Source organism: Vanessa cardui, chromosome 18 (assembly GCF_905220365.1).
Source record: "Vanessa cardui chromosome 18, ilVanCard2.1, whole genome shotgun sequence".
NCBI classification, from domain to species: Eukaryota; Metazoa; Arthropoda; class Insecta; order Lepidoptera; family Nymphalidae; genus Vanessa; species Vanessa cardui.
The window spans coordinates 3,045,571-3,064,524 of NC_061140.1; the positions used below are offsets into that span (position 1 = coordinate 3,045,571).

Here is an 18,954-nt window from a genome sequence, read left to right on the forward strand (position 1 = left end):
ATATCTAAACATACTATAAAATTATAGTGTCTGTTTGTAATATGTAAATAAACGCTATTTCGTAAATGTGTACACACGGTACATTATACTAAAATAACATGTTTTCAATTATTGTCCGTCTGTCTCTCTTTATTCTGGCCCAAATCTGGAACGGTAGTGCCAATTTTGAATAGACTAGCTTACTATCAGATAGCTGATGTAATAACAAATAGTTGAGGTTATTTTTCGTTTTAGAATTATATATTAAGTGTAAATGAGGTCACGCTGTAATTTCCAAACACTGTGCAGTGCCGCGCACTGCCCCTGCGCTAGTTATCACGTTTGGTGCCTCCTACCAACGACTTAATATCACAAAAGCTGCCTAATACAGCCATAATAAGTAAGAAAATTCTGCGAATTGAACAAAATTTTCTTTTTTAAATTCAAACGCATCCGAAGTCAAGGATACGGCTAGTGTTTTATAGATATATGTATATATAGTGCATACTAGTTCTCACCTGCGACAGCGCTTGTCTTAGTTAAAACAATATTATGTGAAGGACCCTTCACATAATATTGTTTGAAAGCTTGAAAATTCAATGTTAACTTATCCAAAATTTAAGGTTGAAAATTAGGCGCCACTGACGAATAAATTAGTTGATGTGGTTTGAAAGAATACACCGTTCGCCAGACCGGTGTATACGAAATTTATAATATAATTCAAAGGGGGTACATCACCAAAGTTTCCAGCTACACGTGGATACCGACAACGGCTTAGGGAACAGGCCTGCCGTCCTTGGAGTTGCACCAGCCGCTATCTGGGCACACTCAACCAGGAACCTGGAGCTGTTCACTCTTAATATTTCCATTCAAGAAGTCCACGTGGTGGGTAAATCCGTTTAAAAAAAAAAACCTCCTGTAATACGAAATATACAGGTTCAATAAGTTAAACAAATAAGCAAATGATAAATACCTTTAACGAGAGATGTAAGCACGAATTTACCTTCTGGAGGTTCAAAGTCCTGCTTACACAAATTGACGATCTCAACTCCGGAGAACCATTTCAAAGGGTCACTGGAAACCACAATTTACACATGACTACGACTTTTTGAATTGTAAACCAATGCATTTAATCAAAAACAAGAATTAAAGACTTACAATTTTTTACGAGTCGGTAAACATGATATAAAGTTCTGTCAAACTTCAAAACTTCATTGTTAATATAAATTCTGAAAAGATAACTGCTATTAAAGCACAGAATACTAAACAACCACAAATTAAGAAACTCAATTATTAAGACAACTCACCGATATATTCAGTATATCGAATTAAAAGTTTGGATTCGGTGTGAAGCCGATAGTTCCAAAATTCAAAAAGAACGAAATCGAAAGTTCACGAACCTTTGAAAGGTTAGCGAGTGTGACCAGTATCACTACCAAAATACCCTTAATGAAAAAGGAATTATATCCATAATTAAATCAGGGAAATAATTTTGGAATAATTATTAAAATTAAGAAAAGCCAAATATGAGGCAAAGTAAATTTATCATAACTAGACTCCGACACCTACATCGAAGAACTAACCTTTAAACTGGAAGACAGCTATTAAATTAATCTGAAACGATGTGAAATGACCTCTAATAAAATTCAACACGAATTAGATGATTAAAATCTTATTTTAATAATTGTTTTAATGCACTTTAAAATAAATGTAATTTATTTTATTAATTAAAATTTAAGAAAATGCCAAGTCGAAGCGTTTTACTAGCAACACTGATATAAATTAAGTGGGAAATGGGTCAATGGCACGGAATTTAGCGCATTGACACTTTTTTGACGTTTTATATAATTATAAAAAAAAGTTAAAATTATGAAAATAATTTTTAATGTAACAGTACCTCCCCTCCCGGAAGAATTTTGCGAGGATAAACGAGGAAAATTCGAGCTGGCCCTCCAGCTCAGAACCTCGAACCACACAAATAATTAATTTAAATCACATTTCAAACGTGAAATTTAAAATGACAAAAAAAGTGGAAAATCCAACTTAAGAAAACTACTACTCACCACAACTCATTTATTCGGCTACAACCAAATAAAACAAACAGAGCTCCCACAGTATGTGCAGGACAAACTCCACCAAAGCTTAAGCTCAACAAAAGCTTCGCTGCATGCATAACCAGACGCATGAACAAAACTAACATCTGCCCTAACACAGATAATATAAAAATAATGCCTCTCATAAGCAATCTTAAAAAAAATTACTAGTAGTCTATGCCACTAAATAGAGAATATAATTAACTTCTATAAAATAGTATCACGACACCAAAATTCGCGAACACAATAAAACTAATTAACTATTCGAACCCACGAGAACTTAACAGTCTTAACCAAACACACTATACAAAAAAAAAAAAATATACACACCAACAGACATAACAAACCCTTAATAAAACCAACCGTCAGGACTGATGGTACTCACATATAAGACTCTCTACTGATCAGACGAACAACAACACTTGTTAGGTAATATGGGATGGGAAAGGAATATTAGGAAACCAAACAGTTACCACGCCAACACAGAAGTGGACACTGGAAGGTGACAAAATGTCAAGGAATAGTATTAAGGCTTATTTTTACAGAGTTACAATCCGCTCTGAGTCGTAAGGCTTATTTTTACAGAGTTACAATCCGCTCTGAGTCGTAAGGCTTATTTTTACAGAGTTACAATCCGCTCTGAGTATTAAGGCTTATTTAAGGAGTTACCAACCGCTCCATAAGGATTTTAGGGTGAGGAAAAGGAATAAAAGGATGCCAAACAGATACAACACCTTCGCAAAGTTGATACTGGACGGTCACCAAACGTGAAGGAATAGTTTTAAGGCTTATTTTTACAGAGTTACAATCCGCTCTGAGTCGTAAGGCTTATTTTTACAGAGTTACAATCCGCTCTGAGTATTTAGGCTTATTTAAGGAGTTACCAACCGCTCCATAAGGATAATAGGATGAGGAAAGGGGATAAAAGGATGCCTAACGAACACAAACGAAACCTAAAGACACTGCTATCCATACCATAATAAACCAACTGTCAGGACTGATGTTTCATACCAATAAACTCAGCTGTCCGGACGTTCACACTTTGCAATACCTAACGACACTATCATACCTTAATAAACCAACTGTCAGGACTGATGTTACACCCCTCTCCTCTCTGCTGTCCGGACGTTCACACTTTGCAATACCTAACGACACTATCATACCTTAATAAACCAACTGTCAGGACTGATGTTTCACACCTCTCCTCTCTGCTGTCCGGACGTTCAGAAGACAAGCAATAATAACGTTGCTTAATGGGTGCCGTATCACCCGTATCGATCGAATGTGTTATAACATCCGTTCGACCTAAGCCCTTCCTTTCGAAGGAAACCTCAAACTTCCCAAACACCTCCTTCGCAATTACGCTTTGCGAAGAAGATAAATCTTCAAGGGGATGTAAGAACTTCACTCCCGAAACTACATTCGTTTCGGATGAATCAAAGCTTACATCAAAAAATAAGTTTGGTGCTAAACCAAACCTACACCAAAAATTAACCCCAAAATTAAGGGTGTTGTCACACTAGGGACAACATAAAATTTGATTACTTTAGTCTTAGACTACAGCGTAATCGGTAAAAATAAATAACCTGACACACGGGATCGTGCATCATTAGCCGTAGCTATATAAGAAATATCAGATGTGTCATACATCTGGACACCCTGACTGACAAAATATTGACCTAAATTTGACCCTAAGATAGATATAGATGAACCGGAATCTAATAAACCACAAAACTGTTCATCAAAAATAGAAACCGACAAATAAGGACGAATGTCATCCGGAGGACGCTACATAGCCGCTACACTATGAGTAAAGAAAAGTGAGATTCGTTTTAAATACTTCCGCCAATCGTCAGGATCAAAGTTAGCGGAACGACTTGACGGAAGGCTTCTCCGTTTTTTGGATCAGCAGATTTAAAATTAAGACAGGACTTAACGGTGATGCCCCTAGTACCACAACGAAAACAGACAATATCCTTAGACTTACAAGTACCCAAATCATGTCCCTTAACCCTACAACGAAAACAAAACAAACCAGGTTTACTCTTGCCGCGAATCATCTCGACTTTAAAAGATTTACTATTAAATTTTAAATTTAAACGAGTAATAGACTTATCAGACGAACAAGAAATTTTAGAAATAGGTAAAGTATTAACCAAAGCAGGTGAATGATCAGTAGATTGATCGTTAGCAGCTTCTTCAAAGGTTTTCCTAAAAGATCGAAACAAACTATCCACTTTCGAAAGACAATCCTTAAGTTTCACATTCAATTCTTCCTTTTTATAAAATAAATTAACATCCACTTCAATCCTACTAAATCGATGGAAAAGGTGATGTGCTATAGCTCTTAACCGGTTAAAACTTTTAAATTGAGGCTTAGATGACAAGGTGAGTAAGATTTCATCCAGTTTAGAATCAATAATTTCAAACTCGCTGGCTGGATCCAAAGATGTTTCTAAAATCTCATCAGCAGGAATTGAATTCACTAAGTCCCGAATCTGAATCCTCAACTCTTCCACTGAACCTTTAGGTTTAGCATCCCTTATCTCAACTTCATAAATAAGTTCATCCTTCCTAAGTAAGTGGTAAGCTATAGGCCTTTCCATGATGTAAAAAAAAATATTTCCCAAAAAAAAATATTCTAAGTGTAAGCTATGAATGTGACAACTGGTTTTATATAGATATAAAACAAAATTTAAAAAAAACTATTTGAAAAAAAAAGTTCAGTAAAAAAAATTGTATTGAACCAGTATAAAAAATTTGCAGAACCCTAAAAGTTGTAATACTAAAGAACCACACAAACAATATGAATAAGGTTCAAAAACAAATAAATTTAAATCAAAGTTCATATAGAACTAAATGTGCTAAAGTCCAAAGGGCAAGTAGAATTAATTGTCATATTAAATGCTGATAATAAAAAGTTAAGTCGAGCTGGCTTCACAATATAATAATATGTAAGTCACTTAATACTAAACCTGTTTAAATTATAATTGCATCAATAATTTAAATTAATCCTCTTAAAGTAATAATTATTATATAATTAAAATAATATCACAGTATGATAATTTACTTAAAATTTACTACCAATGCAATATGAAATGTTGTAAAGCTAATTTGAAACATATAATAAAGGACATAATTATTAAAATAGTACTTGTAAAATCTTTATAATAGTTTTTATACAATAACAATATTAAACATTGATTTTCAAACGCCTTATTTCAATATAGCAAATACAGACATACTGACTATCCCAAGTCACGCCCCTACAGTTGTGGTGCCACTGTTACCTTTCTGGTGGTGTGGGTATAAAGAAACAATATTAGGTTATAAAATTTTTAATGCACAGTAACATAGTATTATAAACAACCAATTACTTAATTTACTAGTTACTTATGTTACTTCTTATAATGACTATTATATAAAATTATATTACACTTTAAAATAAATGTAATTTATTTTATTAATTAAAATTTAAGAAAATGCCAAGTCGAAGCGTTTTACTAGCAACACTGATATAAATTAAGTGGGAAATGGGTCAATGGCACGGAATTTAGCGCATTGACACTTTTTTGACGTTTTATATAATTATAAAAAAAAGTTAAAATTATGAAAATAATTTTTAATGTAACAGTATAGATAGAAGATAAAATAAAATGTATAAAATAAAAATAATATTTAAAATAAAGCCGCTAGAACGGTCCCGACCTTCTTTGTGGGCTTATATTTATTACTTGCGACCCTACATAATTTGTTTATTTACTACATAACATTTCTAAAATTATCAGTCATTCTTTACTTTATTATCCATGTGTTATATACAAAAATCTTTCTCTAAAATCACTCTATCTAGTATTAAACAAAATCGAATCAAAATCCGTTGCGTAATTTTAAAGATCTAAGCATACATAGGGACAGACATCGGTAAGCGACTTTGTTTTATGCTATGTAATGATTAACGAACCTTTTTACTGGAACTGCTAAATGGTACTCCATATTCTTTATTGTCTAGATTATCGCTAGTCATTAATTGATACAGCTGTGGATGCTGCGCTGTATGGGCCTCGCGATCATAATCAAATCAAATCAAAATAAACTTTATTCAAGTGGACTTTTACAAGCACTTTTGAATCGTCATTTAACAATTAAGTGAAGCTACCACCGGTTCGGAAAGTAGATTCAACCGAGAAGAACCGCCAAGAAACTCAGTAGTTACTCTTTTTCAATATTTAAAAAAATACAATCATATATATATATAACTATACACATTTATATATTATGTATGTAATGTATCTTGTCTGGAATGCAACAGGTATTAATTCCAAGCTTTTTTATCATCTACAAAATCTTGTATCGAATAATATGCCTTTTTTACCAAGGTATTTTTTATAAACGATTTGTATTTACGAAACGGCAATGTTAAAAATGTTTGTGGTAATGATAACGACAATTGGTAACATGTCAAATGACTTTACAACGACATAAGCCGGTTTGTTCTCCGATAAATAAGAAATCTAAAATATTAGAATCTCATGACTAGGCCTGCAATTGCAGATTCCGCACCCAATAAATCTTGATATTTGATCTGTAAAAGGTTCAAAGCGCTTTATTACACGTGGCAAGACTCAAGTGGATTATCCTAGTTTCAAACTACATGCGTTTCGAGCACTTTACATATTTCTGTATTACAGACGTACGAATATAAATGTACCTGATTTCGCAACTTATGTTGTATGATAATAATAATCTATATCTAAACATACTATAAAATTATAGTGTCTGTTTGTAATATGTAAATAAACGCTATTTCGTAAATGTGTACACACGGTACATTATACTAAAATAACATGTTTTCAATTATTGTCCGTCTGTCTCTCTTTATTCTGGCCCAAATCTGGAACGGTAGTGCCAATTTTGAATAGACTAGCTTACTATCAGATAGCTGATGTAATAACAAATAGTTGAGGTTATTTTTCGTTTTAGAATTATATATTAAGTGTAAATGAGGTCACGCTGTAATTTCCAAACACTGTGCAGTGCCGCGCACTGCCCCTGCGCTAGTTATCACGTTTGGTGCCTCCTACCAACGACTTAATATCACAAAAGCTGCCTAATACAGCCATAATAAGTAAGAAAATTCTGCGAATTGAACAAAATTTTCTTTTTTAAATTCAAACGCATCCGAAGTCAAGGATACGGCTAGTGTTTTATAGATATATGTATATATAGTGCATACTAGTTCTCACCTGCGACAGCGCTTGTCTTAGTTAAAACAATATTATGTGAAGGGTCGGAGCTTATAAGTACATATACAAAATGTTAGGTCTACTAATTACGAAATTTCAAGAATATTTAAATACATTTCATTAAATATTTACGGAACGTTACGTAAATACGTATAATAAAGTTTGATGGAATTTGTACAATATTTATACTAAATTAGAAGCGTTCTTCAAATTCTGAAAACCGTTGGAATTTGATGTTAATTAAAATGATAACAAAATAACATAAGGAGTAAATATTTATACGTAAACGATTATTATGAAAGGTTTGTAAAAAGGATTGCGGTTATATGTTTTTGATTATTAGTATTTTGTCGCTTAAGGGTTAGCGGACGAGCTTATGGGCCACTTGATGGTAAGTTACCACCGCCCACAGACGCCAATGCGCCACCAACCTTGGGAACTCCAGGCTCCAAATATAACAATAACTATAACTACGTTATATAATCGTAAATCGACTTTTAAGTAGTCTAATATATTTCATTTCATTTTACCTAGGAGGACTCTCAAAAATATTTTAAATATGCAATTATTTTTATTACTTTTTAGTACATTTTTATTTGTTTTAGAATAGTGTTTTGTTTGAAGTCGGTTTTTCTTTTTGTTAAAATTTTATTTATGCCTGTAGTTGCACTGGCTCACTTGCCCTTCAAGCCGGAATACAAAAATACCAAGTAAATTGTTTCGCGGTATAATATAAAGAAATATATAATATAAATGTTATATTATAGAGAATTAACTTACAACCTATGAATTTGAGTAATGTGTATGATGTTTGATATATTTGAGGATTAAGATATAAGGGCAGAACACACCGACGTGACCGAGCGAAGCGATTGTTTCGCGAACCTATAAATAAGCTAAAAGCCTTTAGCCAATTTGAAAACTTTTAATATCTCTTGTATATTTACTTATTATATTATAAGGATAATCTTATTTTCAGCGTATTAATATGATAAAATGTCTTCAATTTTCCAAATGTGTGGTTCCGTATGATAATCAGAGATAGTTAATTTTTAGGCTGTGAAATAGTGACTGCTAATAGCAATTATTGTTTTATTGTGTATTTATCGTTAATAAATGATTTCTTATAAAATATGATTATTTTTTGTTAATTTAAATTTAATGCCTTTTTCAACAGGGGGTGCAAAGTGGGCTCAAAAAAGTCGGTCTGGCGATGCTGTCACTGTCGATGCCGCTCGATGACAAACACAAAGTCAGTAGATCGTGTGGGGCATGGTTTATATCATCATATCATGAATATTTCATCTGTGACCGTTTCGTCGCAATTCATTATTTAAAAAAAATTGGTCAAATATTTTTTGCTGCTATCGGTACTTTTAGCTTACTAAAAATGCTTTGGGTTGATCGATTTGTATGAAAAATTAATCGGGTTTTTATTATGCTTAGTAGATGGTTAAGATTGGGTATCATAATTAGTTCTAAAAGTGAGACAAAAGAAACATGTTCACTCACACAAACTCAATAAACATGCATGGAGTAAATATTAAGGCTGGTGTATTCTTGGATATTTGACAAAATTGATGACGTCACGGAATAGGTTTAATTACGATAAACGCCGGGTTGGAAGTTATAATGTATTCATATTATCTATCGTGACTAATCGAAGCGAAAATTAATGATCTGTAAAGTTATGGCTACCGAAGTGTGACCAAGCAAGATGATTATAATAAAGGGGTCGTCGCATGATCTTAGAAACATGTCCATAGTGATACAGGTGACTTCAAAACGCGTTCGTTTTCGCTTCGACTAGTCCCATTGGCAATGAGTCCAGCTTATACAGCATGTTACTTTTGGGTTGAAATGGTTTTAAGCTTTTTCCAGAATGCTGATCGATTGCGGGTATGCATGTATCAGAATTTCATTCGACACCAGATATCCTTACGATATTTGAATTCAGAACCAGATTGATTAAAAACAATTAAATTTAGCACTTCAAAGTTGAAACGTTATATCAATTAAGAATAAAGTCCTATTCACAGGGCCATTTCGGTTTTATGATGTGTACGTGTTTTATAAATAGGTAAAGAATTCAAACTTCTAGAAAATATTGTGCTGAAACGTGCCGATACAAAGCAACATTTCCTAGAAGAAATTTTCAATTACATTAATGAGTACTCTGTCACGACATCATACAATTCATGTTGCATTCATGTACCCAAGATTCATGCCTCATTTTACGTTTCTGATAACCAATCGGAAATCTTATTGCGGGATGTCTGATTTGTGGTTGGTTTGTGATTGTGTATAATCTAATTTAATTGGTTTGATTTTTAAGATTGGGTTTTCATCATTGTTTGCGTTATATCGGGGTGTTGTTTTCGATAAATGTTTCAAACGTAGCATGGTCATAAACATTTTTTTTCAGGTTTTCCAGGTCCAAATATTGTGTGGATATTTTACTTCATATAATTTAATAAGTGAAAAATGTAATGTAGGATGATTTAAATTGTTGAGGGGAGCACTTTGGCCGTTCCCGACAGATCTGATTATTATGTTAGAGTTATTAATTATGTTAGAGCACGAATGTGATATTGGCTATAATTAGTATAATATTTAAAGGATACGTGCATGTAATTATCGTGTTAAGTAAGTCGGTTCTCAGCTTTTTCCAAATGAGATTCCATCGAAGTAAGTTCTGGCTACTTTCAGAATTACGCTGCTGGTTTAAAATGTGACGTTTATTACGTCACAGGTAGGCGGACGAATATCGATGATGGTGATCATCACTGCCCATGGATATTGGCCACGTAATACATTTTAACTACTCCTTACAAAGTCAACGCGCTATCAACTTTGTGAATTGAGATGTTACGTTCCTTGTGCTTTTAGTTGCAATACAATAAATAGATATATAGTGTATAAATTATAAACATATATTATATATTTTTAACAACAACAACAACAACAGCCTGTAAATATTCCACTGCTGGGCTCAGGCCTCCTCTCCCTTTTGAGGAGAAGGTTTGGAACAAATTCCAACACGGTGTTCATGCAAGTTTCCTCACAATGTTTTCCTTCACCGCCGAGAACGAGGTGAATTATAAACACAAATATAATTTAAAATAAAAATTTTAAATAAGTACGATGTCAAATCAAAGTAAATCTTTTGCAAGAGAGAAACTAAAAATAAATTGAAATCCCAAAGTTTTCAAAAGTGTTTGAGATGCAAAAATATAAGCAGAGAAGCCTAAAAGGATACGTGGTATGGGTACAAGTGTTGGCATCGAGTGGATTAATAAATAACCGAGGGCTGTGATTGGCTGAAATACTACCGTATCCGCAGCGTGTTTTCTTATGTAAGGAATTTAATATATTTATCTTTTATTTTGTTAAGAATTGAAAAATAAAGCAGTCATTTCGTAAGTATATATCTATATTAAGAATCTATTTATTGTCAACGTTACATTTGTCAACGTCGAGTTTTATTTATTTTCTTATCATCAGACGGACAAATGGCGGATTGTAAGTGGTCACCAATATCCAATGTAGACGACTTTTACTTTTAATTTATTTTTTTATTCATTATCAACAAGTCTTATTTGATACTCTTATGAAATTAATTTAAAAAAAATATTCGTCATCTTGGATTTTGACGTCACATCGTTAACCATACATTGTCATTTAAAATGAAAGTGTATGTACAAAATACCAGTTGGTTAAAGATATTTGCTTCTAAATTGGGTTGCAAGATTTTACCCGATTACAAATTAACTAAAATCTTGTATAAACGTCAGGCTAGATGGTTAAATAGACACTCACAGAGCAGGTCGTTTACTGGACCTGCCCACTAGGTCTCATTCGGTGCGCTTGATCGCTCGTCAAGAGATGTTTGCTGTACATGCCATTAGGGTACTGTCTCAGAATTACCTGATCCTAACAACTCGAAATGAACGGCGAACAAGCCAAACCTATTGCGGTGTGCATTAGGTATGGCATAGTCCTAGTAACTGCCGGCACAATATCTCAAGAGTGGGGATATTTGAGTGAAGAAAGTAAAGGTGATAATTAATAAATAAATTGGCATTGACCATAGGTTACATCTGTCATAATAACTTTACTCATCTATCCAGTCTTGCTATCCAATCGTTGGTGCCTCGCTATAAAACACGAAATGAACTATGAATTGATTCGTGATCTGTGGTGGTGCCGAACTCTATTCCACGTTTACCAAGGTTCCACATTTGCGATTGAGAGATTTGTGACTAGTAAGAGTATTATTTATGAAGCAACTGTTTCTCGAGTTAAAATATTTTCGTTTCGAGTCGTGTTTGCGGGTAACAATAAAATATGTATCAAACATACGTGCTACACTCCAGTTTATATCGACTAGGGCTACCGATCACCGAGTTTCTACATATTCGATTAGTCTTACTGTCCTTTTTTGTCGTTGAGTCGAGATGGCACAGTGGTTAGAACGCGTGCATCTTAACCGATGATCGCGGGTTCAAACCCAGGCAAGCACCGCTGATTCGTGTGCTTAATTTGTCTTTATAATTCATCTCGTGCTCAGCGGTGAAGGAAAACATCGTGAGGAAACCTACATATGACAAATTTCATAGAAATTCTGCCACATGTGTATACCACAAACCTGCATTGGAACAGCGTGGTGGAATATTTTCCAAACCTTCTCCTCAAAGGGAGAGGAAGACTTTAGCCCAGCAGTGGGAATTTACAGGCTGTTGTTGTTGTTTTTGTTGTCCTTTTTTTTGTTGCTGGAAAAACGCGTTACGCGCTTCCTCCACGTGATAGAAGTGGGGGTATGTGGGACTCCCCGGTGTCATATTCACCGAGTGCGCCCCAGTACCCCGGAATAAAAAAAACCAGGGGTACCCTCTTCGTCTTTTAGGTGGACGTCACCGGATCGCTTCCGCATTCTACCGTGGCTAGTCTTACTGCACTGGATTAACGTGAGAAATTTTATTTTATCCTATGTATTCTTTTTTTCAAGTTATACGTCTTCGGCTCATTATGAAAAATACATAATTAAGTTGCGTTAACCACCAATTCGGTGTCAAGTCTCCCTAAAATAGATATAATAATCATTCTTCAAACCGAAACACAACAACACTTAGTTGCGCTGTTTCTTTGTAGAATATGTAATGAATTGAACAAAGTATAAGTCATAAGTAATCATAATTTTGTTGAAGGTAAGTAAATTATACTATAAGTATCGCCTCTATTGAAGTCATTTAAAGCCATATTATTTCGTCATTTTTATTTCAGACATAGTAAAATTATAATGTTGTCTTAGTTATGATATGTAATATTGACCCTTATATCTATTCGTCCTTTGTCGATGAAGGAATAGTTGAAGAGGATCCTCGCAAGTGGGGTCTAGATGTCTGTTTGAATCGACGTGAACTATCATTGCCGTATTAAGTCTGAAGGATCGGGTATTCTATTCTTGTAAGACTCTTTTTCTAAGCAAACTTTGCCCAAATAGGTCAAGCATAACACAAGGGTCTGTTTTTCATTTTGAAGTTTGCGATCTTGCAATGAGCCGAGATGGTTAGAACGCGTACATTTTAACCGATGATTGCGGGTTCAATTCTACCACATGTGAATCTACCAACTCGCATTGAAGCTCCGTGGTGGAATTTGCTCCAAATCCACTTCTCAGTGGCAGAGGAGCTGTTAGCCCAGCAATAGGAAATTGACAGGCTGTTGTTGTTGTAATTGTTGATATTCCAATTCTAGAAGTTTTCATAAAAACGATATCTCAGATAAATATAAGAAAAGCTTTTTTTGATTTGATTGGCACAAATGCAAACAAAAATAATCCCTTTATGCAGTAGGCTTTTTAATTTAAAAAATTCAATTGACAGATGAAATATTACAAAATTTTGGAAATTAGAGTTCCTATATAAAATCTTTATAGTTAGTAAAATATAAGATATTCTAGGAATTATGTTTAAAAATAGCTGTGTTGCCACTAGCTAGCAATTTATATAGTCACTAGTTTTTTACATAAATCTTCATTATATTTCGCTTTTCAACGCTTGGGAATAGCAACCCTAATTTAGCCGTTTTGCGCAACATAAATATTGTAATACAACCTTATGATGCCAGCAATACCGAGTGCCGAACGTTTTTCGTACCAATATGTTACTTTATATTTATACCTGTATGTTGCTTTATTTGTATGTAGTGGTAATCCAACAGGACTGTTACATATTCCCAGAGATAAATAAATATTGTAAAACGGATGAGACAGACTGTTTCGTGCTTTAGCTTATTAAGTACACTTAATTAGGTGCAAGTCTGTTTAGTTACGATCCGAAAAGTTATTATGACTATCACTACATATTTTAAAACAAATTCCCCCAGACGCGTTTGTTTGTGTGTATTCGAGATAAAGTCCAAAACTACTGAGCGCATATTCATTTAGAATTTAGTAATAGACAGTGTAAATCATAACGAAGGTTTAAGTATATGTTTCATTAACATTTTTTGTGTAAATAAATTGTAGTGACTTATTATTGTTTGAAAGGTAAGTAATCCCATGTACTCAGGCACAAGGTACATAACTTATTAGTTTAACAATGCTTGTGGAGATGATAGGACTAGCCAAAACAATATGGGCCGCGTGCGGCTTACTAGGAGCCTGTATCATTGATTGATTGATTTATTTATTTATTTATGTACCAACAGAGTATACAGAAAATTATGTAAATGAAAATGTGTACAAAGGGATAACTTATCTCTAACAAGAGATCTCTTCCAGAAACCCTGAATCTAGTGGAGCTTATTTGTAATACATATTTATGGTGTAGGTACAATATCAATTATTTTATATTATAAAATTGAAGTAGACTTAACGATAGATGAATATGTTACACACTAAATACATTAATATATACATTATCTATAATAAATATATATATATATATATATATACATACATACATACATACATACATCTATATATATAAAAATGAGTTGTTGTTCGTTAGTCTCGCTAAAACTCCAGAACGGCTGGACCGATTTGGCTAATTTTGGTCTTGAATTATTGGTAGAAGTCCAGGGAAGGTTTATAAGGTGAGAAAGTATGATAAAAATGCTAGGAATATAATAAAAAAACACATCATTGTTTTTCCTTAGAAATAGATTTATTAGAGAATTACCAATGATTTTCTATGATTATCGATGTTTAAAATAAAACATTGATGTTTTAAAATTGATTTTGCATTATTTATAACATCGCTAAGTCTATTTTTCGAATCTATTTCTACAAAAATAAGTCGCATTTTTCGATGTCACTTTATAACTCAAGAGCGGGCTCACCTATCCAAACTAAATTTTCAGGGTTTGTTTGGACTATTCAGTAGATGGTTTATGTGAAGTTTGTTCAAAATCGGTCGAGTGGTTCTTCATTTATCACATTTTTTGTAACAAATGAATTCAATAAATGACAGGTCATTTTGTTATTGGAGATTTTTCAGACGAGGAATTGTGCTGTTAAATTAAAAGTAAGTAAAGAAAGTAAAAAAAAAGGAGTACACCCATCCACCAGTTTCAATAGGTAATACGTCTTATTTCAATTTATTATTTAAAAGTGCAGTGCTTACATTTATTTTCATGTCTAAATATACAGAATAAAGTTACTGCCATGAATTTTTATTCGTATCGATTGATGGTTCGTCCACAAGCACAAAATTATATCTCGAGATGTGGTAAACTGTATCATTAGTATATCGTTGATACGTATGCTAAAATAGAAATTGAACGTTTTAATTTTTTTCGTTTCAACCGAGCAAAATGAAGATCCGAAGAATATATTCAATTGCAAGATGTGATAGCGAATGATGCTAATGCAAATGACATCGGGCGATTGACTATATTGCCCTCTTCGTTTATTGGTTTCCCACGGTATATGAGCGAATATGCACAAGACGCAATTTCTTATGTACGAAAAATGGTTGACCGGATCTATTCATTACGGCTACATATAATCCGCAGTGGGATAATATTAAAACAATTTATTTGAAGAACAGTCGACAACTGACCGTCACGACATTACAGCACGTGTTTTTCGGCAAAAATTGAAAGCACTTATAAAAATAATGTTTATTTGGAGAGGTGCGTTGCCATATGTACTACATTGAATGTCAAAAAAGGGGATTTCCGCATGCACATGTATTAATTTGGCTGGAACATAAAATTACTCCGGATCAAATCGATAATCGTTATATCAACTGAAATTCTCGATGAAACTCTTGATCCAGAGTTATTTCACGTTGTCGTTAAAAATATGATAAAAGGTCTATGCGGTGAGCTACATATGAGTTCGTTACATCTATTTCTCGATTTTAATAATTTCTTACAGTCGCAAAAAAAAATACCGATGTTATCGATTAACATCGAAGGTTAGAGCTCCACAAACATCAAGTATCAATGTTCGGTATTGATCATTACCAACGCCATAATCATGCTTTTGTAACATGGCTCATCCCTACTTTGTCAAACATTTGATGTTGTTCCCGTTATGCAAAAATCAAATTGAAAGAATAGTTACATCTTTATAAGCACATGTTTAGGAGGGACAAAATTAAACCTTAATTATAACTAATATCAATTGTTTACTGTCTATCAGATCAATTTTTTGTACATATGTTCAAGATGCTGAACTGGAAAGGACGTGGCATCAACATCAATGGCGAACATATCTCTCACTTGAGATTCGCAGACGCTATCGCCATCGTGGCAGAAACGCTGCAGGACCTACAAAAAATGCTGAACAAGCTAGCTGATTCTTCTATGCGTATCGGCCTACGAATAAACTTGGATAAAACCAAGATCATGTTCAATGAACCAAAAATGTTCAAATGTTCAAAGATATGTATGTCTACCTCGGGCAGACTTTGCGATTAGGTAGAAACAACCTTGAGGACGAGGTGAATAGAAGAATTCAGCTGGGTTGGGCAGTGTTTGGGAAGTTACGTCGAATCTTTACATCGTCGATCCCACAGTGTCTTCAGACGAAAGTCTTCAACCATTGCGTCCTACCCGTCATGACATACGAGCCGAAACGCTCACTCACTCACTCACACTCACGACAAGGCTGATCCACCAGTTTAAAGTCGCTCAGCTGACCATGGAAAGGGTTATGCTCAGCGTTTCTCTGAGGGATCGCATCAGAAATGAGGTGATTCGTCAAAGAATCAAAGTCATCGACATAACCCACCGGATGAGTAAGCTGAAGTGGCAGTGAGCTGGCCATATTTGTCGTAGAACCGATAACCGTTAGGGGGAACGTGTTTAAGAGTGGAGATCGCGTCTCGGCAAACATCGTGTAGGACGTCCTTAGGCACGGAGGAGTGACGATTTACGCTAGGAGGCAGGCAGGAGCTGAATGTCTGAACGGGCTGATGATGATGATGATGATGTTATAAGTGTGCGCATGCGCCCACTTACCCGCGCACACTTTACCCAGAAAGCCAAATATCAAACAAATGACGGCCAATTCCCAAACGCTCAACATAACCTCTAACTTTACACTTTACAATCGAAAGAAGTATTTATATTTGATAAACGAAAGAGTAATTTCATCGTAGTTACAGAACAGGTTGAGACGTATCAGTGTTTTCCAAAACACTAAAAAGTTGAAAGTAAATCAACGAAAATACTTTTTAGCAATTACTGACAAACAACACATAGTGCGGCGCGCAGGCAAGTCGCAAATAATTTACCATTTAGGCCCCACTGATTGGTCGAAACAAACCCTTCGCCACCCGCACCTTATTTCGGAGATACAGGCAGTGCGCTCGCTTACCCACTGCGTTCAGTTACCCCCTACGACTATATATGGTACACCATAATAAAACTTAACCACCTATATTTTATCTGTGTTGTATTTAGTGAAATTATATTGATTGATATTGTAAATGAGTTTCAAATTAAAACATATAGTATAGCCAGTTTATACTAAATGGTTTTGCAAATGTTATGTTGTAAGGACTTAATCATAGCAACATGGCAATTTATCACGCAACCTCATGATTCCTGTGTCATTGAAAATATAGAAAAAAATATTGTTTTTAATGTAAGTATCAATGGTTTATTGTTACAGTTCATATCACCAGTTTCGCTGCGTGCAATGGTTTCTATTCACATCACATTTTGACCAATTTAAGCATTTCGATTATGGCAGTACGAAGTTTGCCGGGTCAGCTAGTATAAAATAAATTAAACTTAAGTGGAAAGAAAGTGTTGCTTAACTTAAACGATCTTAGTGTAAAATTATTATGGAAAATATTATCTGGAAGAGAGTTCCATAGGCGAGCGGCAACTACGGAAAATGAGTTACCATAGGAAGTATAGTATTAAAAAATGGTACCTCAAGATAGCAAACATCAGCGTAGTCCAGGATGGGAAGAAGAAGGGATTGTGCAAGTAATATTTTTGTTTTGAAAGGAAGGAAATTCTGCAAACGTTTTAGAGAATGTAGAGAGAAATGGACACGTTTACTGACTTCGTTAACCTGAGCTCTCCATGATAAATTGCAATCTATAACTAACCCCAGATTAGTAGCTTGGTCACTATATGCAATTTGAGTTCCATCATAGATAATTGATGGTACAATGTCCCAATTAATCTTGCTACGTAACTGTCTGGTACCTATTATCATTGCCTTCGACTTCAAGGGATTAACAAGAAGCCCAAAGGATGCAGCCCAGTCCTTAATTTTTACAAGATCATAACTGATAGCATGTATGGTCGAACTCAGATTTGATAAGGTGGCGTGTCTATAAAGTTGTAAATCGTCTGCATAGAGATGGTAGTGAGAAGAAATAACTTTGGTAATTTCATTAATGAAGATTGAAAACAGAAGAGGAGAAAGTACGCCGCCTTGCGGAACGCCAGCAGAGAGATCAGCCCAGTCCGAGGAAGATCTTGGGGGCTTAATATGAAGCTACATATCCATTGGTTCTCGATTCAAAGTCCAATTCAGGCCGATAAAATGTTATATGGGTTTTTCGTTGAAGAATTTTCAGTAACAGTCCGAGGTTAAGTTGAAAGTGTGTATACTCGTGAATCGGGCACGGAAAGCCTGTGCTGGATTTCTTTCCGGTTTTAGATTTTCCGTCTCATCGCATTGTAAGAGTGAGGAAAGAGATAGTAGCTTAAATATTCTTGCCAGCCGTGACCGAAATTGGTCAGTATCCGCCATATCATGTTTTTTTTTTCTATTTTAAAATAGTATATCCATAATCTATAATAAATAAAATATATATCAAGTACTCAAAAACAAGTAATATTCGGAGTTTATAAACCTAATACTAGAGTTTTATGTAAATTGGATATTTTAACCATATCATCGAGACATATATTAAGCTACCACAACCTGACTAGCGTTAGCTATACCTTATATAGAAAATGAATATTTTATTAAATATAATATGTAGGCAGGTCATTGTAGTCGGTGAGATTCATTAACGCTTTAAGAGCGGTAAGATTGCCTGGCGAGCTACTAATTATTTTATAACAATATTTGATGAAATCCTTAATGGTATTCGTGCAATAAGGCGGCTGGCTTATTAAATGAAATGATAATTATTTTAGTTATATTGAAAAAA

At 34.3% G+C, this 18,954-nt stretch overlaps 1 protein-coding gene across 6 annotated transcripts in view; it reads left to right on the forward strand.

Annotated features, from left to right (window-relative positions):
- Positions 1 to 18,954, forward strand: part of LOC124537682 (transient receptor potential cation channel trpm) — a 347,813-nt gene that overhangs the window by 41,151 nt on the left and 287,708 nt on the right. For 5 of the 6 annotated variants that reach the window (XM_047114599.1, XM_047114603.1, XM_047114602.1 and 2 more), the window contains exon 2: positions 8,496 to 8,570. The exons of the other annotated variant lie outside the window; for it this stretch is intronic. In XM_047114599.1, coding sequence (XP_046970555.1) covers positions 8,496 to 8,570 — 75 coding nt within the window. The remainder of the gene's footprint in view (positions 1 to 8,495; positions 8,571 to 18,954) is intronic. 6 annotated transcript variants of the gene reach the window in all.